At 34.1% G+C, this 18324-nt stretch overlaps 1 protein-coding gene across 1 annotated transcript in view; it reads right to left on the bottom strand.

Annotated features, from left to right (window-relative positions):
* Ascc3 (activating signal cointegrator 1 complex subunit 3) overlaps window positions 1–18324 on the bottom strand; it is a 232900-nt gene that overhangs the window by 129680 nt on the left and 84896 nt on the right. Inside the window, exon 14 of the mRNA XM_070010685.1 lies at window positions 7543–7677. Within this exon, the coding sequence (XP_069866786.1) occupies window positions 7543–7677 (135 nt within the window). The remainder of the gene's footprint in view (window positions 1–7542; window positions 7678–18324) is intronic.

Here is an 18324-nt window from a genome sequence, read left to right as displayed (position 1 = left end):
AGCCCATATATTAGTTTTAAGATTTTTAAGAAACATAATTTATGTGATCGCTTATTTTACATGATTAAGTATGATTATATGTTATCACTTCTCTCTCTCCCCCTCCCTCTCTCTCTGACACACACACACACACACACACACACACACACACACACACACACACACACACACACACACACAGAACAAAAAGCTAGGAAAAATGATTTCAAATTTCTAGTCATTTCTTTTTTTTTTTCTTTTTGCTTATGTGGTGCTGAGGAATCGAACCCAGGGCCTCATGCATGCAAGGCAAGTGCTGTACCACTGAGCCACCTTCCCAGCCCCTCTAGTCATTTCTTATATAAATTTATTTTCTATTTTAAACAAGGCATATCTATATCCTTTATTACTTGTGTTATTTTTCAAAATAGGGCCCCACTATTTGCCTGGTCTGGCCTCAACCATCATCCTCCTATTTATGCTTTACATTTAGCTGGGTTGACAGGTATGCATCACTGTACCCACCTAGCTATATGTATCTATACCTATATCAAGGCTGGCCTTGAACTGGGTTCCTCTCAATGTCAGTATCTTGAACGGCTAAGATTACAGGTGTCAGTCACTATATCTGGCTGTTTTTGTTTTTGTTTTTGTTTACTAGTTTTTGACTGACATAACATATGATTTTCTCAATGCAGTATAAATAGCTTGCCAGTAGTCTATTGATACTGGTGACAAGTATCTGGTAATATACTCACACTCATCACATATCTGCTATGTGACCACCACTGTAACTAGTTTGAGACTTATGTGAGCACTATCAATTGATAATGACACATATTAGACTTCTTGCCATAGTCAATTTCCATAGGCTAGTCTGGTTATGCTAGCTATTTACATTAATTTAGGACAAAGACAGTACTGACATTTCTCTTCAAAGATGATCCTGGTTCCCACAAGGGCTCTTGTATTTATTACTATAGGATGATCTAACTAGATCTTACTAGTTAGCAAAAAAGAAGCCTCCTCTTAACTTGTACTTTATTAATTTGACCATCTTAAAAATAAGTTTAAATAAAAAGTTTTAAAATCACATTATGAAGTGGTGATTTTTTTGATCTTTAAATGTTGTGTCTATAAATCCGTTTATGGCTAGGAATTAATATTTAACCTGTCTGTATTCAGAAAGCTTCCGATACTCAAATATTTTAAAATGAGAGAAATAACATGGCAAATACCATGCTTTCCAAAATGTTTCTTAATAACATGTATGGACTAATTTCATAAGAAATTTCAGTAGAAATTTACTAAGTAATAAACGAAATAGGGGATAACAAGTTCGACAAGAAATGTACTCACTACCTTAAGTAACTGTAACCCCATTGTACATCACCTTAGCAATAAAATTAAAATTAAAAAAAAAACAATGAAAAGAAATGAAGACAAAATACCAATGCTACTTACTATGTTTTCTAAGAAGGAACCTTATTTGTTCAAAGTGAGTTACATGCTGGACTACAATAGAATGAACTTCATCCAGTGCCCTGGATACACCTGCTTACAGAAAAATGAATCCTCCCTTTCAGCCTTGAGATCTGGTCTATAATTCAGCTTTTCAACAATCTTCAGTGTGTTCACACTCACATAAGTCCAAAAGCCTAAGCACAGAGTTAAGTCACCTTTATTCTGACCCAAACCTATATCCCTCACCCTTCACATAACATATGTTTAGACAAAAGAAGAACAATATTTGTTTTGTTGAGGTAAGCCTTGAACATGCTGATAATTTCTCTGCCTCCATCACCAGTCCAGGAACATACTTATTCTCCAAATATATCCATACTTTTCTGTTACAGCCTTTCTTGTCTCCTTTTAATTTCCTTTATTTTTATTACTGTCCACAGAAATCCAGGACTACTGGCCAAAATTAATCTACTTCTTTTTTGTATTCATATTGAGCTACTTATTCTTTTCCAAAGTCACGTTTCACTTTTTGCTTTCCACATATAGGTATATTTATTTACCTCCTAATCCTGTGAAAATAGTTAAAAGTCTCAAAGGTAGGAGCTTTGCCTTATTTATAAAAGCACTCAGGTTGAATGAATAGAAACACTCTATTGAATTAAAGTTGACATGTTAACTTAGAATTGAATGCCATGTTTTAAAGTCCAAAATAATGATTCTTAAATTTCTCCACTGTTATGTGTGAAGGCTACATTTAACATCAGAAAAATGTTTCATATAAAAAATTGTTTTGTGATAAAAATGTTGGTGTTGGCCAGGCATTGGTGGCTCATGAATGTAATCCTAGCTATTAAGGAAGTTGCAAACTGGAGAATAATGGTTTTAAATCAACCTGGGTAGAAAGTCCATAGAACTCCATCTCCAATTAACCAGCAAAAGGCTGGCTACAAGTGTGCTCAAATTGTAGATTTTCAGCTGTCAGCACAAAAGCAGAGTGAGAATATGAGGCTCTGAGTCCAAATCTCCCCATACCAGCAAAATTTAAATTAAATTAAAAAAAAAAAACCTTGGGCGCTGGTGGCTCACACCTGCAATCCTAGCCACTCAGGAGGCTGAAGGATCATGGTTCAAAGCCAGTCCGAGAAGGAAAGTCTGTGAGACTCCAACAAACCATCAGAAAACCAGAAGTGGCCCTGTGGCTCAAGTGGTAGAGTGCTAGCCAGGGACAGTGCTCAGGCCCAGAGTTCAAGACCCATGACCAGAAAAAAAACAAAACCAACCAACCAAACAAAAAACCCTTGGTGTAAATTAACTTTTTCTTTTCATCTTTTCTTGGAAAAGATTGCAAGGTGAAGGGAACTGGTAAGGGACAAAGAAAATTCTCTCTCTCTCTTTCCTCTCTCTGTTTTTCTCTCAGTATTTCTTGCTTTCTCTGACAGTACTGAGAGCTTAACTCTGGACTTCAAGTACTCTAAGACTTGAATCATGTCTCCATTCTCTTTTGCTTAGATTTGAGATAGGGACTTGCACACTTTCTCCTCAGTGGGTCCTGGATTTCAAACCTCCTGCCTCTGCCTCCCTAGTAACTGGGATTACAAAAATGTTCTACCATATGAGGCTTGTATTTTTTATTTTTAGGATAGGGTCTCACTTAAACTTTCTGCTCTAGCCAGGCTTGATCTTATCTTCATTTCCCAGGAGGTGAAATTATGTCTATTCTTCTTTAAAGTTGTTATCTTTCCTTTCAAAACTCTTATATAACCATTTACAACACTGTTTTGCACTATGTGAGGTATATAACCTTACCTACTACTAAAATATTAAGATACAAGTATCATTGTTACTTTGGATGAAGTAAACCTGTGGCATAAGGAAGTTAAATAGGCTATGTTAGAGTGTGTAGATAAGTCAAAATTACAATCCAAGCTGGCCTAGATTTGAAGCCTTTATTTTATAGTAGGTTATCTTCTCTTAAAAGAACATCAGGCTACCAAAATCCAATTAAGCAGTTAGTGATTTTTTGCTACTTTTCTCCAACTTACAGTTTCATATAAAGAAAAAAATAAACCACGGTATTATACTAATTACACTAATTCACTATTGTATACTCCTGCTGCCATAAATCAGGGAGATTCAGTATAGAGGTAGGTAGGGAACACTCAATCTAGTACTAGAATTTTTAAGGCTTGTTAAAAAATTTGTCCCTAAAAGCGAGGTGGAGATATTTGAGATTGTGAATGAAACAGAATCTAAGGATTCTAATTGATATTATTTAAAAATGAAAATCATCATAAAAACAATGGTTCATGAATGAAAATATCTGCATCCCTAATTATACACATTCTTCTATAAAATATAAAACTTTCACTCTTCCTTGAAGTACTCTATATTTTACAAAAACAGAGGATTCATGAGACAATTTCTTTGTGATGAGTGGCAAAAAGTAATAGTATGCAGGAGAAATTATATTCATATTGTGCATTATCTTTTCATCATTTTAAAATTTAGTTATTAGTATATATTTCTGAAAAAAGATTTCTATGCTGTGATATATAAACTCATCATTTTGAGCTAGCTTTCAAAACAATTTCATATGCCATTTCATCATTCCATTTATTTCTTAAACTAAACCATTGGAGTAGGTATATATTACATATGTGTATACACATTTACATATATATTTACATGAGAATATATATCATATATTTCCTGATAGAAGAGAAAGTAAATTTCCAAACTGTGTAGAAACCTAAGGTGAAATCTCAAGAGCATGTGTTCATGTGCCCTCTTCCACTGGGTCTCAAAGAGTATTCCCAAAATAAGACACTCTAGCTTATTTCCATAGTTGAAACTATTCTTGGGACACTTTATGTTTTTCATGCTACTTTATTTCATTGGACAATTTAGAAATACAGGGTTTTTTTTTTTTGTTGTTGTTTTTCCATTCTGGGGGTGACAGGGAGATTAAAGACTGGAATAGAGTGAAGAGTTCTAAGATAAAATTGCTACAAGATTAATTTCAGCTGTGGCTAAGACAAAGAAACCATAAAGAAATAGCATTGTTATATTCATTTTCATGTGTGAAAGTGCATACACACACATAAGTATATGAATAATAAGATGAGTGTAGCTCTACTTATGCAAATGAAGTGTTACTGTATTGAATAACATTGCAAAAACCTGCCTTTAACGGCCTTACTTAGAAAGTCAGGAAGTTACATTAAACCCTTGGAGTTGAAGCATAACTGCAGCATAGTAGGGACTTAGCTACATTTCCATTAATGAGGACCATGAGGATAAATTTCTGTGCACCTACACAGCATACATGCCTTCTAATTTTAATGTTTCAAAGATTTAATTTTCCATTTTTCAAAATCACAGGAATAAAATATTTCCTACCATCACAATAATAGCTTTTTAGGAATTTCTTAGAAATTAATATTCACTCTTTCATGCATTTGTTTCTAATGCATTTATAAGATTATTTCTTTGTTGCTTTGTATGTCCCTCCACCACAGCATAACCCCTGCTTTCACTATATTTGATGTCGGTATAATTTGTGGAGAAGGGGAAAAACAAGTCGTTTAAGGATACAGGTGGACCCGTTGCAAGAATGAGAAGTACAAGTTGTCATGTCGAAAACAAACTTTACAACATTGGTGGGGGGGGAGGGGGAAGAATGGATGGGGGGGGGGGAGAGGCAGGGAAGGGATGTGAAGGGTAAACAAAGGAGGAGTCTGCAATGATTGATAAGAAATGTACTCATTATCTTGCCCATGTAAGTGTAACCCCTCTGTACAGTATGTTCACAATAAAAAAAGAAATTAATATTCACATTCAAAGGGAACTTTATCAAATGAGAAATATAAAAATCATAAATTCTGGAGTACTGAGAAAACATTGAGAAAAAATATCTTTTGGTTTAACAGTCTTCTGTTTTACTGGAAAAAAAAAAAAAAGACTTTGCACTAAATGTTTTAGAAAGTCCCAGATTTGAAGGGTTAGAGTTGTAGTTCAAATGGTGGGGAACTGAATTTAAACTTAAGTACTGATTCTACCAGAAAACAAGTCCCATCCAAGTTGTGTTTTATTTGTTTGCTTCTGAAGAAATGGGGTACAGCACCATGAAAACTATGGGCTTAGGAGCTAGACTGGCTCAAATCATGCTTTACTATGTAACAGACAGAGTCACTAGTAAAATTACCTACAGTCTCCATTTCACTTTATTTATAAAGTGGATTTTTGGGGGGGGCGGGGTTGTAATCTTTAAAGGATAGAAAAGTGATCAGATAAAATCAATGATAATGCCTGCCTTACAAGAACAAAAGCCATCAGAATAAAAATCAAGTATAATAAAAAATGTAACAGCAGGTAAAAATAACTAGGGATTTCGAACCCTATCCAACTTTATTAAAACTTCTAATTTCTAATACTTTTTCAGTACCATACTATAGATTTCTGTTTGGTAACAGTTCCTTTAACAAACACAATCTCAAAATATCTCTACATAAATTATAACAATATGTTTTAGAATATTTGATGCCATACTTGAATTACAGATATTCAATACAGAGGTGTAATAACAGTAGAAAATTCCATCATAGGTTGTTGTAGGGATTGAATAAGATATATCCCCAATAAAAGCAATGACTGGCATTACTAAGCAATATGCAAATATTCTACATTATATAAAATTAAATAATAATTATAAAATATTTAGAAAGGAAAGAGCTCTTGGAACTGAGGGGTATGAAATAACCAGGAATCCACAAGGTGGCTCTCAAGACTTAGCTTAAAACAGAATTATTCATTTTTTTTAATTTGTAAAGGAAATAAGATTCGTGAATACCAAAACTTTTCAAAAACTCTTATGTATTCATGACTGATAACAACTGCAAGACACAAGAGTAAAATAGATGTTATATAATAAAAAAATTATAAAATAAAAAAATGAACAAATTTTGTAACTCTAAATTGAAATGCTCAAAACAACTATCATCAGTTTAGTACAGTCAGAACTTAAAATGTCAAAACAAAATGGTGAATTCACAGTGTAGTAAGGGTAATTAATTATACTACAATAAGCCAATCATGTTGAAAATGCACAACATAATGTCTGGAAGTAGCTATTCAGTAAACAGTTATACCATGTGATTTTTAATTTACTTTCATAGCTTTAAATTGGAGTCTGCATACCTTTTCTCTAAAGGGACAGAGTGATACATAATCTGTCACAACTAATTCTCCTGTAGTACAAGAAAGAAGTCAGAGACAACAAAGGAAAGGCTAAGTACTAATAAAAATTTAATTAGAAAAGCATGCCCACCTTGGCTGTAAGATTACAGTTTGTATAATCTCCTTCCCCTGAATTTAGATGAAACTTAATGGAAAGAATTTAAAGGATTAGTTTTGAGAAATTAGCAGAACTATTTTTGTATGTCTTATAAATAGAGTGAGTGATAACCTGAGTTTAAGCAATCTTGATCAAAATCATTATTGTATTGAAATAACTGAAGCTTAAGATATTTAATACTCAAATTACCCAAATCAATTCTTCTTAAACTGTAATGTGTAAAATTACCTGGGAATCTGAATGAAGGACTCCTATTTGGTAAACCTGAGGTGGGATGAAAGATTCTGCTGTCCTAACAAGGATGAGGTGTTTCCCCAGGCTCTTTAGTCCTTCAGGCATATGAAGAGTAGTAAGAAAGCTGATTTCATACCTCTGTTCTTAGGATTCCTTTACATTCTTAAAAAGAACTTTTGCTTATTTAGATTGATACCTATCAATATTAATCTTAGGAGTTAAAACTGAGAACTTTAAAATTTATGTATTTATTCTAGATGTTAACCTAGTTGATGACATTTAAGAGTATTTTATATTTTAACTATTTTTTTTAACATTAGGAACAGTACTTCACTTAGAACCATATGGATGGAAGCGCTAATGAAAAATTATGCAGTGAGAAAGTTAATACATCTGTAAAACTGATTTCTCAAAGTTATATAGATGGTAGACCTTTAATATCTACAATATCTGCTACATGTGGCCCTCTGAGGATGTTAGTTGTTGACATGTTGCTATTATTTGCATCTTACCTGTTTTTCTGCATGTCCATATTCAGGTCCTTGTGTGGGTAAAAAGCAGGAAATCTGGCCGCAATTCTTTGCTCTTTCTATTAGAGCCATAGCTGTCCTGACAGTGGCATTCCGAGCATGTACAAACACCATCACCTAAAAATAAGGAAAGCAGTTTATATAAAAATACAGCTCATTAAATTGCAGTTTAATACTTTGGAAAAATCATCCTATAGAAACAATTACTAGGAAGGGATAGTAAGGGAAAAACAAACGAGCAGGTAACAATGCTTGATAGGAAATGTGCTCATTACCTTGCTCATGTAACTGCAACCCCTCTGTACAGTATCTTTACAATAAAATATATATTAAAAATAAAAAACAATTACTAATTTTTGAAAACAGAATGTCTAATTCATAAATTCTCTACCATTTTTATTTTAGAAAGTATGTATCAAAAAATACATAACATGTTTATTATTAAGCCTACAAGTTGATTTATAAAAAATTCTATAAAATTTTGAGTATACTTAGAGTGCAACATGTGTAATGATGTCTATTTTAAGACATGATTCATGATGTTTACATTCACATCATGTACACTTGGAAAAAGTTTGTTCATACAGATAACTACATTATTTTTTATCAAAGTAATGGCTCTTTGGAAGGGATGTGGTTGAAGTAATTATTGGGCCAAGTGGAGACCAAAGAAGAAATATCTTGCAGGAGAGAAGGCACATACAGACAGACAGCCAATGTGGGCCACTAATCACTCCTTTCTTTTATTGTCTCCAGTTGCATTTACACTGTGTGAGTGTCCCTACTTAGAGAAACTGCAAGCAGCATGCAAGACAGCCTGAAAGAGTAGCCTTGGTGGGCTGCAACCAGCAAAACCAAAGAAGGATGACCACCCGAGCCTTGTGAGCCCACATCCCCTACGATGTGTGCTAGGAGACAATTGAGAAGACTGAGGATTTAAAGTTTGTCCTTCGAGATTTCAGTCTTGCTTTGGTCTGCTTCCTCCACATTATTTCTTATTCTTGCCTTTTGGAATGGGAACGTTTACCCTATGCCATTATGGCTTGAAAGTATGTGTTTATTTTGTTTTTTACAGGGGCCCAGCATAGTCTACCTTGGGACTTGAAGAATTTGGCTTAGGACTTTTGAGGAATGCTACAATGATTGAAATGTAGGGATTCTTGGAGGTGGACTGAATGCACTTTGCATGGTTTGGCAGATATGAACCAATAGGAAAATGCTATAGTGTAGATTTTAAATGTTCCTCACAAGGCCATTTGTTAAAAACTTAGTCTCCGTACTGGAAGGTGATGAAAACTTTAATAAGTAGAGCACTAGTGGGAGGTCTGTTACTGGTGGCAAGTCCTCAAAGGGAAGATTGGTTGCTGATCTTTTTCTCTCTCATCTTTTTGCTTTCCAAAGAACATGAGGTGAGCAGCTTTATTCTATCACAGGCTCCCATATCATTATGAGCTGCTTTGCCATACACTCTAAAACCTACCACGCATGAACTGACACCACAAGCCAAAAGAAACCTTTCCCTTTTAAAATTAATTGTTTCAGGTATTTAGTCAGGAACAGAAAACTAACTGAGTCTATAAACCTATCCAAGAAAAGTGCTTATTAAAATTCACCCTGAAGTAAATCCTCTTATCAGCCACCAGTGCCCAGCAACCAATATTCTTATAAAGATGAACAGATAATCTGGAGAAAACCAGAAGTACCTCAAAGAAAATCTCTCAATGAGTTTAGAGAAGAGAAAAATAGCATACAAAGTCATTTGAAGAAATTCAATACAAATTAATCAGTCATTGAAGTATTAAAGCCTGAGATTTTATATTTTATCAGAACTTTAACTTATTTTGGTGATGAGTTTATTTTGCCATATATTAAAATAAAGGAGTGTGGGAAGTAGCTAAGGGTAGAGCTGATGATTGAATCTTGTGTATACTAGTCATAAACTCTATCATTGAACAGGCAACAAATATAGGCCACTAATCACTCCTTTCTTTTATTCTTATTAATATTCATTGCTGAAAGAATCTTTATAAATATTAGAAAAATGGTATTTCATAAAGTATTTTTTAATGTGATTAAGTTTTTTATTGTGAAAATACTGTTCAGATGGGTTACAGTCACATGAGCAAGGTAATGAGTACTTTTCTTATCCAGCCTTGTTGCCTCCTCTTTGGTTTTTCCCCTACCATCCCTTCCCTCCCACCTCCTCACCTCATAAAGTTTTATAGGAACTTAAAAATGTATTGTTTTCTCTACATAAAGCCAAAGAAAATAAAATCTGATCTTGACAGATTCTCTGACTTGAATAAAGGAATATATTCACCTATTATTTAAGTTCAAATACTGATATTCTCATAATTACTGGCAGAAGCTATTTAATACTAGGTAAGATGGAAAATTCTATTAACCACAAAGCCTTGCTGAAGTTTCATCAGTCAAAAATCTGTCAAAGTCTACCTATCTCTGGCAAAAGACTGGGGCATTTCAAGTGTAACTTTGACAGGGCAGATTTTTTTTCTCTTATCTAAAAACAAATTTGATTACCTACAAAACCTTATCATTCCCTAATGTTAAACTGTGCAAAAACTGTAACTAAAATGTGTTTGTTATTTTTTTATTCATTTACTAACTTATTCAAATATTTCTGAGATAGTCATTAAGGCTTAAGTAATCTGAAAAAAAGGCACAATTACTATCAATAATGCTTATTGAAATGAACTCTATGAAGTAGAAACAAGAGATTTTTATTTTTTTTACTACTTTTTTCTTTTTTTCTTGTTTGTGTGCCTTTGGGAGTGTAAGGGAAGGCACAGAAATAGAGATACAAAGTGTGAACAAATGAAGCAATAGTATTCACTGGACACAAAGTTGAAAATGAACTGTGTAACTTGTAGGTAGTAGGGAAGGGACAAACTAGGAGAGAGAAGGAAGGGGTGACATTATCCAAAAGGAAATGTACTCTTTGCCTGACTTATATAATTGCAAACACTTTGTTTTTAGCATTTGAAAATTTTAAAAAACCCTGAAAACATGTATTATCTGAAATACATTATTTTCCCGCAAGAATTCAAATGGTGTAATTCCTTAGAAAGGCTAACTCACAGCCCAACAAAATGAGTACAAGGAAACAAGTAGTCCAAAGGTAGAGGGTGAAATCAAGGAGAAGGAGTAAATGAATCAAGACAGGAAGAGGAGGAGAGAATACAGTGTTTAAATTTAATCAAATCCTACATAATTAAGAAACACATAAAGTTGGGAGGGATGAGGAAGAATAATGAAAAGGGTAACAGATTAAAGAAGCTTTGTCTTCATAAACGGATGTATTGAATAGTAGCTCCCTTTTACTACTTACAGATAATAAAAAAATTAAAAAGAGAACTGAACATTTTTTATAAATTTTTTAATAACTGATATAAATAGTTAAGTCATCAATATGATATGAAAACATAAGATTAGAGTCAATACAGATGACAAGCTTAAATTTTTTGACAAAACTGTCAATGCTTTTATTTGATACTGGCTTGGCTATATTTTAAAAAAAGACTACATTTATATTTTTAGTTAAGCCATTTAGTTTAAAAATGTTTGGTGAAATCAGTTTTCTGACTCATCAAAAAGTATTCTTCAGACAAAATGCTGGCTAAAGTAAATTAATGAATAAAAGCTTACATATTTATTAAAAAACAAGAACACAACTCAAAAGGAAAAAAGGGAGATATTATCCAAAAAACCAAGTATTATAGTTTAGAATATTACCAAATAGCAGTGTGATTTGGAATAAATTATTTAATCTCTTCAATTCTTATTTCTCCAAGAATTCAAATAAAATGACTATGTATTCCAGGATGATGATAAGACTCAAAGGATGCAAGAGAAAACAATATATTTAGCAAAGGAATGGCTCTCACATTTTTGAGAGCTTTGTTCTTTCTTGGGTGAGTTGCTATTCCTTTTCCCTTACTCCTTTCTAACTAGGTCTAAGGCAGCAAGAAATTGATTTCCAACAAGTCCCAAGGAGACAGAACTACTCTTGCCAGGAATCTTTGAGAAAAATCTGTTACAGCTGATATTAGCACCATTATCAATGTAATAAAAATAAGTAAATTAATTTATTCTCAATGACTAAATGCACACAGAACAGGCTATGAGGGTTAAAATTAAAACCTCTATGAATATTAATTCTGCTTTCATATGAATGTGCGTATCTAACACCACACAAAACCAGTTAACACATTGGCTTGCTAAGTAAATGAGGAATCTAAACATTAATACTCCTATTCTGCTCTCATCTTTCTAGATTCCTCTGTGATTCAAGTAGTAAAGTGATAGCCTTAAGCAAAAGAATGCTCAGGGACAACAACTAGGCCCTGAGTTCAACCCCAGATATATACACACACACACACACACACACACACACACACACACACACACACACACACACACACACACACACACACACACACACACACACACACACACACACACACACACACACACACACACACACACACACACAGAGTGTTCTAAAATTCTGGACTCTGGAGTCAAAGATAGTTTCTAAACTAAGCTACATACATTAAAAATAAACCACATTAATCAAATTTATTAAGAAAGATAAGATACTGCTGATACATATAAATAAAGCATTCTAGCGACTCTACTAAAAGATTATTAGGACTGATAAATTAATTCAGAGAAGTTACAGCATACAATACACAAAAAATCAATGGCAATTTTATGATAAACTAAGGATGAACGTGATAAGAAATTAAGAAAGACAGCTCATCCACACACACAATAGCTTAAAAAAAAACAATGAAAATTGATCAAAAGAAAACCCCTAAGAAATGGGGCAGTGTCATTCTTTCTGATGGAGGCATAGAATATATATATAAATATTTTCTCCATCCATTCATCTACTGAGGGGCATGCGGGTTGGTTCCATATCTTAGCTATGGTAAATAATCTTTGATAAACATAGTTGTGCCGGTAGCTTTAGTATACCCATGTTTGTGATCATTTAGGTAAATGCCCATAAGTGGGATTGCTGGGTTATAGAGGACCTCTACATGGAGTCTTTTGAGGAACCTCCATACTGCTTTCCAAAGTGGTTGAACAAGTTTACACTCCCAACAACAATGCAGTAAGGTTCCCTTCTGTCCACACCCCCTCCAGCATCTGTTGTTATTAGAGTTCTTGATTATAGCCATTCTAACTGGGGTGAGGTGGAATCTCAATGTTGTTTTGATTTGAATTTCTTTCATGGCTAGAGAAGTTGAGCTATTGGCCATTCTTATTTCCTCTTTAGAGAAGTTTCTCTTTAAGTTTTTAGCCCACTTGTTTATCAGACAGTTGTTTCTTTGAGGATTTTTGAGTTCTAAGTATATTTTAGATATGAGACCATTGCCTATTGTATGGCTAGTAAAGATCTTCTCCCCGTCCGTGGGCTTTCTATTGATCTTGCTAGCTATGTCCTTTCCATGTAGAAGGTCTACAGTTTCATGCAATCTCATAACAAAATGCTGAAATAGGATATAGGTTGACCCATTGTATCAATGAGATGTACAAGACACTATGTTGAAAACGAACTTTACAACTTGGCAGAGGGGGAGAGGGAGAAGTTGGGGAAGTGAGGAAGGAAGGGATGGTAGGGGAAAAACAAAGGAGGAGGTAACAACTCAATAGGAAATGTACTCATTACCTTACTCATGTAACTGTAACCCCTCTGTACAGTATTTTTAAAATAAAACATATATATAAAAAAAGGAAAACCCCAGGAAATTGAAGATTTCCAAAATAAAATTAGAAATAACTGATAAGAGAAATTGAAGATAACAAAAAAAGCAGAAAGCCTTCCTGTGATGGTAAATCTTAATTTATCAACTTGATTATATTGATTAGTGTCCAGATTAATAAAGCACCTCTCTGACTAAGTATGTGTAGGTTTTAGAGAGATTAAAGGTGGAAGGTACCTTCTGAAAAGGGGCTGCATTAATCTATATACTGATGGAATGAAATGGAAAAAAAAGAAAAAGCCTGTTAGAGCATTCTCTCTCTGTTTCCAGCCACCATGAGATGAGCTGCTTTGCTCTGCTATGCCCTCTCTACCTTGATGCACTGAAATGTCCAAAACTCTGAGCCAAATAAGTACTCCTTTTCTACACTGTTTTTCTTGGAGATTTGTCAGATCCAATTGACAGATTCAGTGCAATTCCAACCAAAATACTAATAACACTCTTCAGAAAATGAGAAGAAATCATCCTAAAATTCATATGGAAACACAGAAAACCCTGAACAGCCAAAACCAACTTAAACAGAACTGGAGGGATCATGATAGCTAATTTCAAGACTTCTTACAGAGGCACAGTAATAAAAATGAATTGGCATAAAACTAAGCCAAATGGAACAATGGTATCTATGAGGAAGTGATTCTTGATAAAAACAAAACATACATTGCAGAAGAATGATAAAAATCACACCCCTCTCTCTTTCTACATAAAAGTACCAACTAAAGATCCAAATGTAAAGTCTAACATTACATAACTAGTAAAAAAAAATATAAGAGAATACAATAAATCTTTGGTTCAGGCAATTATTGTCTGGATAAGACTGCCAAGACAGAGTAAATAAAAGCAAAAATTGTTGTGTGAGGTTACATCAACTAAACAGCTTCTGTACAGTAAAAGAAATAATCAGCTGAGTGAAGAAGAGAAAATATATGCAGGGAGGAGAAAATATGTGCCAACTATTCATCTGGAAAAAGATTAATAACCAGAATACACACACACACACACACACACACACACACACACACACACACACACACACACACACACACACACACACACACACACACACACACACACACACACACACACACACACACACACACACACACACACACACACACACGGAACAAGAAATGAAACTAAAACCACCACATGATCTAATTTAAAAAAAAAAACAACAACAAGCAGGCCAGGCACCAGTGGCTCAAGCCTGTAATCCTAGCTACTCAGGAGGCTGAGATCTGAGGGTCACGGTTCAAAGCCAGCCTGGGCAGGAAAGTCCATGAGACTCTTATCTCCAATAAACCACTAGACAAATCGGAAGTGGCACTGTGGCTCAAGTGGTAGAGCACTTGCCTTGAGCTGAAGAGCGTAGGGACAGCGCCCAAGCCCAGAGTTCAAGCCCCATGACTGACCAAAAAAAAACCCAAAAAACAAAAAAAAAAGCAAGCAAACAATCTCAATAGACCCTTCTCAAAAGAATAAAATGTCCAACAAATGAAATAATAGTATCATTAGCCATTAATGAAATGCAAATTAGAAATGCAATGAGATATCATGTTATTCCAGTAAAGAATAGCTATTCTCAAAAGAAGCATAAAATAAGAAATATTGGTTAGGATATGGAGAAAAAGGCACTTTTATACACTATTGGTAGGACACTTCTTCAAAAGCTATAAATAACCCAGGTGTTACGGTGTCTACCTTTAATGCTAATACAGAGGAGATAGAATCCGGAAACCACAAGTTGAAGGCCAGCCTGGTCTACAAGGTAAGTTCTAGGCCAGGCTGAGCTATACACACAGCAAGATCCAAATAAAACAAAACTAAACTAAAAAAAAAAAGTCATTTTTCCAAAAGTTTAAAAAAAAGAAGTATGACATGACTCTCTTATACCACTCTTGGATATATATGAAGGAATATATGTCAATATACTATAGAGATATTTGGATACTCATGATTATTACAGCACTATTCACAATAGTCAATCTAGAAAATCAACCTAGATAAGATTTTAAATATCCATAATGGAGTATCCATTCAGAGGTGAAGAAAATGGAATTATGTCATTTTCAAGAAAAGACAGTGTCTGGACCACAAATAAACTATGCCATTGTCAAAAAAAAAAGAGGGTACCTGGACCACAACATGCTTATTTTAGGCTCCCTGTTTGGATGACTTTTCAACACTACCAACTTCTTCTTCTGAGATGGACATTCAAAGAATTTGTTTGGATGACTTTTCAACACTACCAACTTCTTCTTCTGAGATGGACATTCAAAGAATTATCTTCATAGGCTAATATGGAATTGTAATCTTCCTGATCTCATACTCCCAAGTAACTTCTCTCAGCTATGGGTTGATCAGTATTTTTGGTAACTTTTCTGTCCAGGTTGGCCTCAAACTGATATCTTCCTTGTTCAAATCTCCCAAATACATAAGAATATAGTTGGGAACCATGAGCACCAGATATTACATATTCATTATACTCCCCTTCTTTCTTTCCCTGGTGCTAGAGATTGAACCCACAGCTTTCTGAATGCTAGGCAAGTGTTCCATCACTGAGCTATAGCCTTAGTACTCTTTATACCTTTTTAATACTGAAATTTAGATTTTTTCAAGCAAGATAATTTTCTTAAATTCAGGCATGAAATAATTGGTTTAAATTTAGGTATGTTTCATGACTAAAGTGTTCTTAGCTTGATTGTACAGTTTAATATGACTACATTTTCAAAGATGTCTCAATTTGAACATCAACTCTAGTTACTTAGAAACTTGCATTTAGCATCATTATATGACATGCAATCTTAAAAAGTTAAACATTTTAGTAACTGAAAGAACATATATTTTTCTAAAAGGACTACACTGAAAAAAGGAACCTCATAACTGAAAAGCATTGAAATGCTACAGATTTTTCTGTGGGCTATAGACTAACATACCACTGCATTTTCTTTTCTTTTCAGGACAATAACAGATTAAATAGAAATATTACTTATTATGTGTGTCTGTAGGGGGGAGGGAAATAGCACACTAAGGGTAGCAAGGAGGTCAAGGTTTTGGTCTCATTTCCCAAGTCATTAAATATTTGACTTTGAGTACAATAAAAGACATTGTTTTTCAACCGTAAACAAACATTTAAGATTGGATAATTTTCATGATGCTTTAATATGTACAATGACAAAATAATGTAATTATGTTTTAGCAAATGCTGTCTTTAAGATATTTTTCATATGAAATAAAAATCATTAAGGACTCAAATTTTAAAATGTGATTTAATATGCATAGACTACAATTTAAGGGAAAAAGTAGAATCATTAATTCCTTAATGTTTTTTTTTTTTGGTCGTCATGGTGGCTGAATTCTGGGCCTGGCGCTGTCCCTCAGCTCTTCAGCTCAAGGCTAGCTCCCTACCACTTGAGCCACAGCGCCACTTCCAGCATTTTTTCTGCATATGTGGTGCTGAGGAATCAAACCCAGGGCCTCATGCATTTGAGGCAAGCACTTTACCACTGAGCCAACCTCCCAGCCCCATTTTTTTTTCTTAATGACTAGAGTTAAACTTCTTTACAGAATATATAGGAAATACGTTCTCTTTGTCAGAGGAGTTGTCATTAGGTTGCAGTGTGGGAGAAGTGTGCTCTTTGGATGGCAGAAAGAGAGCTGGATCTATCAGTTTTACTTCCATGTTCTGTTTTTTTTTTTTTTTTTTTTTTTTTTTTTTTGGCATTTGTTGTGTTTCTAATATACTGAGTTACTTCAATGGAGTTTATTGGGAGAAAGAATCCCACAGCCAAAAATTTAAAGCATTAGCTTTAATATGCACAAAGATTATTAATAGTTTCTGCTTTATGATGATACCAGTAAATATCACTTAAGTTTTTCTTACAAAAGTGAGACATGGTATTCTATTTTTTCATGTATTCATTAGATAAAACAAACCAGCAATTTTCATTTATGGGCCTGGCAGGGAACTTGGATATGAATTAGACATACTGGGAAAATGCTAATTGGGTATGTTGGAAGTATTTTTATTTCCCAGATATCTGAACTTCCTCTCTTCACTCAGTCAAGTATTTGCACCCATGATAAGGCATGTATTACTGAATTACAAAATCAAGTCTGTGACCAGAAGCCAGAGGTGACCTGTGGAATCTAGCAGTTACTATGTGCAAAACAACTAAAAGGCACATGTAAATTGATCTATGAAGATTATTTTGGATAATTAGTGGCACAAATATAACATTCCTTAGTGTAGATTTTTATTAGTGTTAATTTCCCTAAATATAAAACAGCCTCACATTGTTCTAATGTGGAAAGTTTGGATAACTTTCCTGGAGTTTAAAGACTTTCTTTTACATTTGGAAGCAAATCTCCTTTCAAAATATTTAATTTTACCAGTTTGTTTTAAACATCTAACTTTTCCTGATCATAAAAATAAGTAAGTATATATGCATATATTATGATCACTATTCAGCAAAGGCTAAACAAATGTTTATTATATGCTAGGTAGTACTACAAATTGGATCATAAATACTCTCCCAAAAACCATGTTTGAAAGGGTTGGGCCAGGATGGTGCTACTGAAAGACCTTTGGTAAGTGGAGCTGTATTTGAGTTTGGTACTTTGGGTATTGTATATACGTTTACCTGAATTAACGAAGGGAAGGGGATAAACCATAGGGAGGAAAAACACAAAAGGAAAAAGCAATCACATAGTACATTAAAAATAACAACAACAAAGTACAACTTGGGAGGGGGAATTGGGAGTAGGGAAAGTGGGAAGAAAATGAGGGAGGGGATAACAAATTCAACAAAAAATGTACCCACTACCTTATGTATCCTTATGTATGTAATTATAAACCCTCTGTACATCACCTTGATGATAAAATTAAATTAAAAAATTAAATTAAAAAAGAAATAAAAGCTGGGAGCTGATGGCTCACGCCTGGAATCCTAGCTACTCAGGAAGCTGAGATCTG

Source organism: Dipodomys merriami, unplaced genomic scaffold, assembly GCF_024711535.1.
Source record: "Dipodomys merriami isolate MVZ:Mamm:240054 unplaced genomic scaffold, mDipMer1.0.p SCAF_8, whole genome shotgun sequence".
Taxonomy (NCBI): Eukaryota; Metazoa; Chordata; class Mammalia; order Rodentia; family Heteromyidae; genus Dipodomys; species Dipodomys merriami.
This window is presented reverse-complemented; position numbering and strand designations above follow the sequence as displayed.